Below are 12451 nucleotides of genomic sequence, written 5' to 3'. Positions count from 1 at the left end.
CACCGGGTCCATGCCGACCAGCGTTCCCCACATATTAACACTATCCTACACACACGAGGGACAGTTTTTACATTTACCAAGCCAATTAACCTACAAACCTGTACGTCTTTGGAGTGTGGGAGGAAACCGAAGATCTCGGAGAAAACCCACGCAGGTCACAGGGAGAACATATAAACTTCGTAGAGATAGCACCCGTAGTCGGGATCAAACCCGGGTCTCCAGGCACTGCATTCGCTGTAAGGCAGCAACTCTACTGCTGTGCCACCGTCAAGGATAGTATATGGAAGAATCACAATGACTATAAATGACAAAGTTGTTAAGCACTTCATGACTATATCAGTTAGGAGAGACTGAGAGGTGGACAATTAATTGCACCAAGACTGAGGTGCATACTTGATAGCAAGGAACTAAAGAAAAATGTTTCCAAAAGTTAGGACGTGAAGCCCAGAATTGTATAATATTAATTGCGAGTCATTCTTCGTAGCTAGAAATAAAACAATGAGAACGTGCACTGTGACAGATTGAACAAATGGACTTGAGATCTATCTTTGCCTCATATGGACTTCTTGAATAAGTCTTCTCCAATAATGGTTCACAGCTTAAATCATATGAATTTGAACAATTCATGAAAAGTAATGGAATAAAACATTACTTTAGTGAATATTATGTTAATGAATAGAACATGGTTGAGTCTTGTTCAACTCCATTGGAAATGGAAAGGGGAGGCCAGTTGGTTAAGGCAGGGGTAGCAGCATGATACAAGTTGCAAGAAGCCAGCATGATATAGACATTGTACGCTGGGAGGAGATGGGCATGTGGGGGTGGGATTGGAAATATGCAGGTCCAGGGTAAACCATATGAACATTTGAAACTTTCCTGATTTTAACCAAGCCGCTGGAGGAAGAGAAGAGAAGCTTGCAGTACTCAATGTATTTCTGTAGAGTCCAGATTTTGTTCAGGAGGACTCAACAAAGTTTTTGACAAGAAGTGAAAATAATATTGTAGTCCTGAGAGACTGACAGTCCTACTCTACCTGATCAATCTATAACTTCAATTCAAGTAACATTAGCAGTGTGTGAAATGATTGCTTGGTTATATTTATATTTGAAATACATGATATCAGACTGTTTCTTTAAAAAGGAAAGTCATGTAATATATGAAATACTAATGAGGAAGGATGATTGGTACTTTACATTTATCACTTCTTTAAGGTTTATGTAAGGTGACCAACTGTTCTATATCTATAGGTTGACATACTGTTAGTAGGTTCCAGAGATACACTTTAGACTTCTTGAATATGCAACATAACATTTTCATGTATATAATCCGACACATTCTTCAATTGATTTTGAGAGGTTAAAAAAATTGAGCACATCATATTTACATTGGCGGACTTTTCAATGTGCCAAAAGAAGCTCCTCTTGGAAAAGAATTTCCAAGTACACATAAACACTGTGAGATGTGAAGAAAAATAATTCAAATTAGAGATCTGCTAGTTTTCCAGCGCTTAAAAAAGGATATACCTTTAAAATGGAAATTATCAACTAACTGTTGCACTAACTGTGCGAATGTGGTCCTTGGTGGCTTCACACTGTTGTAATTAGAGTATGTGTTTACATTGAAAAATTCAATGGGTTAGACCAATTGTCACTACAACCGATTACCAAATGATCAATATCTTGCCAATTGGACCATAAACAGTGAAGTGGGAGCTTCCCTGAACACTGCTTCTTCACCAAAGCAAGGACCAGTACACCATTGGAAATTAGGGGAATGGATCATTTTGTGACCAGCCGAGTGGCATACAGAAAGGCAGGTGTGAAGGTCGAGAGGAAGAAAAATTAAATATAGTCAGACCTTCTTCAGCAGGGAACATAAATCAATAACGGGGTTGAAGCAAAATTTAAAATATAAGGAATGAGAAATTTAAGCAACATTAAAACACTACTTTCATCTTAAACACGTTAGGAAAGGAGGCATGTAAAATCTAATGTCAATGTTCACAAGTTTTACATAGAGTCATAGAGTGATTCAGTGTGGAAACAGGCCCTTTGGCCCAACTTGCCCACAGTGGCCAACATGTTCCAGCTACACCAGTTCCACCTGCCTGCGCTAGGTCCAAATCGCTCTAAACTTGTCCTATCCATGTACTTCTTTTGATTCCAGTAAGATATGCAATACTTTTGTCTAAAGCCAGTTACAATGTCCCCATGAATTTACTGGGCGAGACATTTATCAAGGAGCAAATGTAATAGCATCTTTCACTGGTCCTTTCATGGAACATAGAACCTAGAACAGTACAGCCCACAATGTCTGTGCCAAACAGGATGCAAAGACCAACTCTCATCTGCCTGCACATAACCCATATCCCTCCATTCCCTGCATATCCACAATCAGTTTTGTTGGTGAAGGTACAGGTTGTTGACGACGCAATCTGAGAAACTGGGTACAAATGGCAAGTAAACAGAGCAAGCCACAGAGAACCTCCTCACCCAATTAGATTGAACAAATGTTAAAGTAACAGAACAAGTACTGAAAAAGAACAACATATTCAAACTGGCCAATTCATTGCAAAGACACTGAAAGAGAGACAAACGGGATTAAGGAAAGGGGAACAATATGACATAAAGGGGAAAAAAATGAAGAGTGTTTAAATTTACAAAGAATTCAAACATGAAATAGTGAGACCACAATTGTAACAGTTGATTTTCAAAGTCAGAGGGTTGTCTGGCAATAATTAACATCTTGTCATTAAAGGAGAACTTAGATTAAAGTGGACAAGATTTAAATTTCTCTGAAGTTTAATTTGCAACTACGACAAAAGCAGCAATTTTACAATGTTCAATGCATTTCAATGATGAGCCAGACAGCAACACGCCATTTCAGCAGAGCTACTGATGCGGGAATATAACGGGATCAGTAACTTTTGACTTCAACTCTGTACCTCCTCCGCCTCAGCTGAAGTAGTGCAAGTTACAGAGTACATTAGCTTCACTCTCACTTTTATAGGAATGTCTGAGCCAATGTGTGACAGGGATGAATGAATTGGTCTTACATTTAGGCCTCAGTGGTGCCATGGCAAAGATCAGAAACCAAATTACCTGTGAACATTGCCACGGGAGTTCAAAACATGTGCATATTTATAGCCCTATGCGGACATTATATTTAAACTGAGTCTTGTTCATACTATGCCATTTGTATTACAATCCTAATTCTAACCATGAACCTGTACCTTAACTGTAAATGTACATCTCCCAAACTTGGCTTCTAATATTTGTCTTGATCCTTTGGCAAAAAGATAGGATCGTGAAAAACTGCTATTTACGACAGATAGAAAATAGTATTCTAGGGGATTATTGAGAGGATGATAATGGGGGAAAACTGTTTCAAGGCAGATTTATTTCAAAGGATTTTTGTCAAATTACTATTTACAGAATTAAGCAAACAATATTTAAATGTAAATACTGCTGCCTACATTAACAGTGGCCAGTCATAACAGACAAATGAAAAATATAAAACAGATTTGAAGTTTAAAAAACAGTTGTAAACAATTATTTTTCTGAAAGTAGATCAAACTTTTAAAAGACTATAACAACCATTTAGATTAAATCCGGTAATGAAACTGACCAGCTCACCTTTACAGCTAATCTAGTAACAGCTTATTGTAAAATGATGTTGCTCCTGATGTATATTTACAAATATGCACTGTAAGACTTATGTACATTAATTTAACAGAAAAATAAATGCACCTTCACATGCAACATCACAGATTTGATTTATTTGACCTATTTTGTCTGCTGTCTTGCTTCCCCCCCACCCCCAGCTATAAACTTTGTAAATATGTTGCATATTACACTCGACCAATGCATACCTAACAATCAATTTTAGCCTTGTTTGTCATTATATTTTAATTGAACTTCATTGCTTGTTACTACATTAGAATACACTAGGTAATCCAGGTTTGCTTGCTGCAACAAAAGTAGAATGCACTTCAAATTATAGGAAGTCATCAATAGTAGTGAAATGTAGAAGTGAGTACATACATTTTATTTTTCATTTGTTATGACTGCACCTGGATATTCCAGAGAAATCTTTGTCAGTTAAGGTATAGATACTGCACCAATGTTATCTGGTTAAATCTCCTATTTTCATACAGGCAACAATGATTTCTGGTACAGGTGACAATTTTGAAAATTGTATTACAATGTTAAAACCTACAACACATTCCAAGATACTTCAAAAAATTATGCTAAATAATAATTTCAAAATACTGAACATTTCACATGTATAAATATAGCCATCTGTACATTATATGCAAACCATTAGATTGCACGCTTTGGTAACATCAAGTGTCTGATGTTTTTCAGATGTTGACTTTAGTGCATTTGAAAAACCCAAACAAAACCTCAGGCAAAGAACATATGTCTTAATTTAACCTGTTGAATGAATTGTACTGGTAATTATTGGTTTGTCCACATAAATTTGAAATGACAAAATGTACAGTCATAAAGATTTATAGGAAAAGATAACATTGGTGGGTCAGTAAATGCACAATAGCAAAATTTGTAGATTTACTCATTACAAGTCTTTAGATCTTTGACTGATTAAAGGATGTCAGGTAAGTCAGTGTATGTTTTCACCATAATGCTGATCTGGCTGACAAAGATAGCACTATCGTACTAAAGGCCGACAATGTACAAGTGTTCGATGCTGAGGCTCCTCCATTTTTTCCACCATCTGGATCTGCGAATAATACCAAAAAGGCAGCTGTCAGTAACACAGAGTCAATTGGCAAACGATTCATAGTTCACATTGTAGGAATCTTGCACAATGTTGGAAAATATACACCAAAATGAAAGCATTGTAAATAGTCTATTCTTTTCTCAAGAGTAGATAGAATAGATTGCAAAAATATACATTGTTATCTTACCAGAATCAGGGAGCACTACAGGTTTAGAAACAAGTAACTGCAGAGGCCGGTCAATACACAAAAGGACACAAAGTGCTGGAATAACTCAGCAGGTCAGACAGCATCTCAGGAGAACATGGATAGGTGACAATTCAGTTTGCGACCCTTCTTCAGACTGCGCTATAGATTTCTTATAAATACCAATAATTTCTTATAGCACTATAAATTTATTTTGTTTACTACTTTGTCATTTTTAACCTTACGTTTATCTACTTACTAAAAATAAATAACATTTGAGAAAATACACGTTGTTGTGGACAGAAAATATCAGCAAAGTGTTTGGCCTTTCACAGTAAATATGTTGCTGAGTAGCCTTCAGCATCAGTGAGTGCTGGTTCTTCATTGAATGATCAGTTCTAGATGTTATTCTGAGCAACGCCATTGGAAATCTTACTGCAGACACATTTTCCAAGCTGATGCATCGGCTGATTTCATACCTTTCTACAGTTTTCTAGGCCATAATTTTTATGTTTCCCTGGTCCTAGCTCAAAATAAAATAACTGTGCATTATAATGTGTGACTAAAATACTCATCTACACCACTAGTCAGCAATTGAGTAATAATATTGAATACTTACTAATGTAGTATGAAACATAAATGCACAATACCATCTGGCATTAGCCATTGTCTCTTTTTCAGAGATCATGAGGGAATTTTTGCTCTGGTTTATTTTCACCCACATGTTTAGACCGTAATGTTGTATCCTTATTGTTTTGATGTGTTTATGCTTTATTCTTAATTGTTAACTGTATGTTTGTGTTGCCATTTGTGAGTATTATTCCTTGTATATGCACATACTTGGCCAATAAACTCATTCATTCATTCGTTCATTCATTCATTCATTCATTCATTCATTCATTCATTCATTCATTCATTCATTCATTCATAACAAATGAGCAAGGTAATTTTCCCTTTGGACGTCATCCATTTGCTTTTCTTACATCTATTTCTCTCATACCAACAACCAATTTTGTCTTCTATGATCATTTATTTTGTATATTGGACACTGTAGGTGTGACCAATATCAGACACAAATTGATCTATTACCAAAATGATCCATTACATGTGTAAGGAGGAACTGCAGATGCTGGTTTAAACCAAAGACAGACACAATAGGCTGGAGTAACTCAGCGGGTCAGGCAGCATCTCTGGAGAAAAGGAATAGGTAATGTGTCGAGGCGAGACCCCTCTTCATGTTTGAATCAAAATTTCACTCTGCATTTCAAGTTAAATTATTATTCCACATGTTATTTTTTTCTGACTCCAGGACAATTTTACGATTTTCAGATCTGTGCTTCATCGAGGTAGAAATTGTTTTACAATTGCAGCATTAAGTAATAAAATTAATATTCTTCAATTGATTGAATAAATATGATATTTGCTACATTCCCATCAAGATCTCTAATTACAGTCACTTAAGATTAATGTCATGCGTCATACTGCCTATTGGGTGTAACAGCTTTCAGAAGAAATTGCCATTAACCAAAACATATGTATGATTGACAACATCGCCTCTATTATGTAACTGAAACACTTATAATAGAACAGGTTTCTTTACTTTCCAATCATGGTAAATAGAGGAAATCCTATTGCGTCTCACTTATTTAGTTATTTAGTGTCAGATGATTTTTTGTAAGAATTGTGATAGTATTCAGCCGAGATGTTGTGTTCTTGTCTCATCTCGTCGTTCTGACATGGAACACAAGAATCTACGCCAGCTCAATAAACTTTAGCCGGTTGTAGGAAGGAACTGCAGATGCTGGTTTAAACTGAAGATAGACACAAAATTGCTGTAGGGAGGGGGAGTTCAAGTTTTTAGCAACCAGGGGATCAGGTAGGTTTAGGCGGACTGAGCGGAGGTGTTCAGCGAAATGATCGCCGAGCCTGAGCTTGGTCTCGCCAATATATGTGTATGTATATATATATAAACATACACATATATTGGCACGACCAAGCGCAGGCTTGGCGATCATTTTGCTGAACACCTCCGCTAAAGTTATATATATATATATATATATATATATGTGTGTGTATGTGTATATGTGTATATATATATACACACACATATATATATATGTCTGAAGAAGGGTCTCGACCCGAAACGTCACCTATTTCTTCTCTCCTGAGATGCTGCCTGACCTGCTGAGTTACTCCAGCATTTTGTGAAATAAATACCTTCGATTTGTACCAGCATCTGCAGTTATTTTCTTACATATATATATATGTACATAACTTTAGCCTGTGCTGGTTAACAGTATACATTCAGGCTTTATACCATTAAATGGGGAAAGTTAGACGAAAGTTTCTTTTTTGACATATGTTTCTTCGTTCACTGAATTTATTTTATCTTCCACATACCAACTCACAACAAAGAGGAGAAACCCTGCAGGAGACTCAGTTAGGATTCTAATCAGTTAGTGATCTACCAGCTGATAGAATGAACTCCAAGAAGAATTTCGAATCATCGTCTACATCCTGAGATCAGATTACAGCCTTCAAATCATCACCCAGCAATCTGCCCGACGCCAGTACAGCTCTCTAATTGCGCTTTGGATCTGCATGAACAGACCAGGGAAATTCACCTGACTTTTTAGGCGGTTCCAGTGCTCAGCACCTCCACTGTGAGTGCAGCAAAGAGTTAGCGACTTACGCACAAATAGTTAGGGGGCAAACCCTATCCATGGAGATATGACATTGTTTAATTCAGAATTAAATATTTTGCAAAAACACTTTAGACAGGGTGCCACAGTCGCGCAGCTGTAGAGCTGCTGCCTCACAGCATCAGAGGCCCGGATACGGTCCTGACTAGGGGTGCTGTCTGTGTGGAGTTTGTACGTTCTTCCTATGACTGCATGAGTTTTCTCTGGGTGCTCCAGTTTCCTCCCACATTCCAAAGGGGGTTGTAGGTTAATTGACCTGTAAATTGGCCCTAGTGTTCAGGATACAAAAATGTTCTTACATAGAACTGGTGTACGGGTGATTGATGGTCGACATCGACTCAGAGGGCTGAATGGTCTGTTCCCACGCTGTATCGTGAAACGAAACAAAACCCCTTATCTATATCTCATTGTACAATTTAAGACATTTTGGAAATATGATCCTCTAGTGTGCTACTTCCTGTTGTTTTGAGTTCATTAAGAAATAATTTAAATAATTAATCCCAAACAGAATAATGATGAACTTCTAAGAGCATAATTTAGGACTTAATATGCTTCACATAAAAGGTGTCAGTAAACTATAGTATTTCACATGAATTATATTTATACAACATGAAGACAGGGATGACTGGAATTAAACTTTGGTGGCTTCAGTGGAAATGGAATTCACCCATGAAGGCCTTTTGTTTGTGAACAATGGTCGCCTCACCAGGGCAACAGCCACACAGATTTGTTTAGATAGTTAGATCTTCAATTACTTCTCTTAGGACACAGTATGAATCAATATAATTAACTTCCAAATATATACTGGAGGGATTCCAAGGGTGTACAAAACATTTACAATTTTGTTCAACTGCATCCTGACGGTGGTATCCAAAATCTTTAAAGAAAAATGTTTCATCATTGAGAAATAAATGCAAGAAAACACGAGACCAGATTTGACAAAGCTAAGCCGGGAACTGTGGAGTTTGATCAGCTGACTCTTTGAACCCCCCCCCCCCCCCCCCCCCACCACCTTAACCAAAAGGTCATGAGTTTCTGTATGAGAGCAGTCTGTCACCCAACTCCTCCTGCCTCACTTCAGTGAATTCTGTCGGCCTGAAAAGGAGTTTGAATTTTCGGAATGAGGATCCCAACTCGGGAGAGTGAGAATGAAATGCCATTCATGTGCCCATGTCCTTGGCCGCCTGATTGTCCAGTGGCAGAGGGACGTACTGTGTGAAAGGTTGAAAGAGACAACAATAACGTGTGCACTAAAGACTTCATGTATAAATCATCTGCTGTATGAGGTGTCCCTCAACATTGTATGCCAGTCATTAAAATCAAATATAATAATTGGAAGACCGTCCATTTCATTTTGACCGTCCACAACTTTTGACAACTGTCCACAATTTACGTAGTCCCATCTCTTTCTTGCCAGATGTTGTAGGATGTTGGGGCCTGGCCTTGGTTTTACACCAACAGAGGCCCAATGCTGTCTGCCTTGCTGCTGAACTCCAGGCTCCAGAAACCAGTAAAATAGGTCCTCAGCAAAGGGCCCAGAAAAGTACAAAATACAGGTTCTGACGTTTGCTCTCTCAGTAAATTTGTATCGTCAACTCTTTCAGTGAAAAGACAGTAGGACCTTCCTCAGAGATCTTGCTGAAAAGCTTGAACCAATCTTAGAACCACCTAGTGATCTATTTAAAATGCTCCACACTGCATGTGTGTTTTTGTATGGTCTTTAGGAGTATCACCTTAAACTTTTGCCTCAATTTTGCTTCTGAAATGCATCTCCTGCGATAAATTATATCTGCAAAGAATATTTCATCAATCACTTGAAAATGAAGAAAAGGTAAAATAATATTCACAGCAGATAATTCTATTAAACTGAGGGAATAAAGTTATCCTTTAAATACATTGTTTGTCCATCAAGTACCTTTTTTCTCTCCCTGTGCTGAAAGGATTTTTAGTCCATTCCCTGGGCTTGGCCAGAACTTACATTTCCTGGCACTCTACAAATGCCTTAGGAGCAAATCATGGTTTTATTCACGTTGGTGTAAAACCAGTCACATATTTGCCTGACCAGTCACATATTCAGACTGAAGAAGGGTGTCGACCCGAAACATCACCCATTCCTTCTCTCCTGAGATGCTGCCTGACCTGCTGAGTTATACTCCAGCATTTTGTGAATAAATACCTTCTAAAAAGAACATCAGTGAACTAGCTGGGTTTTACGATTATTTAAATGTTAACAGCACTTGAATTCTTGAATTCTGATTTTTTGAAATAGCAATATAGACTCTGGATTATTAAATCAAATATTATTCCAACCAATATCACATCTGGAATGTACCATCTCTGTTTTTTATCTACTTTAAACAATTTATTGGATTTCATTAAATTATCTCTGATTTCCATCTGCCCTTGTGAGTAATCCTTTGGCCTTACAACTAAATCAAACTACATATTCTCCAGACATTCGGCATAGCCCTGAAACTGCAAACCATACTCGTAGAAAGTTATAAGTTACTGGATCAAAAAAGTAATTTGGACTAAATGAATCACTTATATTAACTGGGCTCACAATTAAACTTCATGATTCAATTATCGAGTTAGCAAATAGCGCTGCTTAAATCAGCTTTTTTTGACAATTTGGGCCATTTATCAGGACAATTGTAGACACATTTATCAGTTTGTTGCTATTCACAGAAAATAACACGCTCCATTCAGTTTCTTGAGAGACAGATGTGTCCCTTGTTTATGACATTCCACCCAAACTAATCCTGGTTTTAGGTACAGTGTGTATTTTGAGGTTAATGTTTATGCATCTGCAAATGTAAAATCTCCTTTTACACAATTTTCCACAGTTTGATTTCCACGGATGCATAAACATTTTACCCTCCACGTTCAAAATCTCAACAAAATCATTCTCCTCTACTCACACCAAATGTTTTAAAACCAAGCCCATCATAACCTGAATGGGCGACTTATGACCAAAGCTTCTTTGCAGCAATGGTAACTGTGCCCAGAAACTGGTGTTCAACCTTTTTTAGTGCACTAAACTAGTAGTGCTTCTGTCAAATCAGGTGATCTGTAAAAAAAAGATGAAAAAGCTGGTTTAAAAGAAAAAATGAATGCAGTTTTCACCCTGAAGCACACGCGTAAACTTTACTTGCATGTTTCCGAATGCACCTCACATGCCATTGCTGCGCTGACTGCCGGATGCAGGAAGGGTCTTAACCCGAAACGTCACCCATTCCTTCTCTCCAGAGATGCTGCCTGTCCCGCGGAGTTACTCCAGCATTTTGTGTCTATCTTCTGCCAGGATGCAAGTCAGGTTTGAAAGAATACTCTTCATTACAGCACAGGGGGGAAAGGGGGGAGGGGCTGTATGTGGTGGGGGCAGGGGGTTTTGTTTGGGGTGATTTGGGAGGGAGGGGGGACATAGGACTTTCCTGTGTGACTGGCCACCCTCCACTCAGCTTTGGTGCCATTAATTGCCTTTAGTTATAGCTCCTTAAACTACTACAGGGGCAGTGATCACAGCATCCAAAACTAAGTCACAGAACAGAGAGATAGTATGATCTTCAGCAGTGATCCCTAGAACCACAAGTCCTGAGGAGACGGTGGGTATAAAATTAATATCTCATTGGGGGCTTGTCAAGTGGCCTGCTTTGAAATTTGCTGAAGTATAGCTCATTATTTAAGTGCAAGTGAAAGCAGTGCAAGTCACAGCTCATTCCTGAGCAGTCAATATCTGCCTGTAAATGCATAAATCTCTGCTGTAAACAGGCTGACATCATCAGATGTGAATCTGATGCTGAGCAATATCGGCTGTGGGAAGTTAAATTGTTCCAATAATTTGAATCCACATCTCCAGACCTACATTCCAGATCTCAGGATAACAGTGCAGTAACTTAATTGCTATGCTATTGTACCCCTAAAAACATTGAACAAAATTAAAATTGAACAAAGGTTCTGACTGTCAACTCTATCTATAGCTCTCATACTTTTTTTAACTACCAATAGGCCTTCCTCCCAACTTAACGCTCCAGAAGAAACAATTTATGTTTGTCCAACCTCTCCTTATAGCTAATATCCTCCAATTCAGGCAACATCCTGGTAAACATCTTCTGTACCCTCTCCAGAGCCTCCAAATCCTTCCTCTAATGAGGCCACCAAAAGTTCACACAATAGTCCAAATGAGGCCCAAGTAAAGTTCTGTCAATCTGGACTTCCTGACTCTTATGCTCAATGCTCTGACTGATAAAGGCAAGCATATCACATGCCTTCTTTGTCACTTTAGCGACTTGTCCCAAAATATATTGTGGTGTTCCATCAGTGAATTTATAATTCAAATAGAAACATGCAGAGATTTCTGAAAATAAAACCCAGAGCTAATATCAAATCTTAATGAACCCATAAAAAGTTAAAGCTGCCCCTAAAACTATTTCTTCTAAGTTGTTGACTATGACTACCCTTGCAGATAAACTGTTGCCAATGTACGTAAATGCTTCATGTTTCTGTAAACCTTGGAAAAAGCAAACCCTCAAACTTCACATTTTTTAAAAGAGATTTTCAATGCAAGTTTATTTCAGCCAAAGAGGATGGTATAAATTAAAAACAAAATCTATGTCATCCTTGTCCCAGATGAGACACTGAAACAATCTGCAAAGCTTATCAGCGCACGCATAATGTACACCCCAAAAAAAAGTTCCACACACGCATCCTGATCAGCTGCAGAGACAGCAATCTGCCAGCTGATCTAATCTGTCAGTGGAGGATCAAAGTGTTGTCTGACCCCAGTGTCTCCCTCTCACTGACTGCAATTGCCCTACTTTCT

At 38.0% G+C, this 12451-nt stretch overlaps 1 protein-coding gene across 6 annotated transcripts in view; it reads right to left on the bottom strand.

The window, feature by feature from the left end:
- Positions 1-2783: 2783 nt before the first annotated feature.
- Positions 2784-12451, bottom strand: part of LOC144601918 (contactin-4-like) — a 1542817-nt gene continuing 1533149 nt past the window's right edge. For 5 of the 6 annotated variants that reach the window (XM_078414484.1, XM_078414489.1, XM_078414488.1 and 2 more), the window contains one exon: positions 2784-4743. In XM_078414484.1, coding sequence (XP_078270610.1) covers positions 4637-4743 — 107 coding nt within the window. In that variant the 3' untranslated portion in view covers positions 2784-4636. The remainder of the gene's footprint in view (positions 4744-12451) is intronic. The other variant, XM_078414490.1, reaches the window with a different exon arrangement.

Source organism: Rhinoraja longicauda, chromosome 17 (assembly GCF_053455715.1).
Source record: "Rhinoraja longicauda isolate Sanriku21f chromosome 17, sRhiLon1.1, whole genome shotgun sequence".
In the NCBI taxonomy this organism is placed as follows: domain Eukaryota; kingdom Metazoa; phylum Chordata; class Chondrichthyes; order Rajiformes; family Arhynchobatidae; genus Rhinoraja; species Rhinoraja longicauda.
This window is presented reverse-complemented; position numbering and strand designations above follow the sequence as displayed.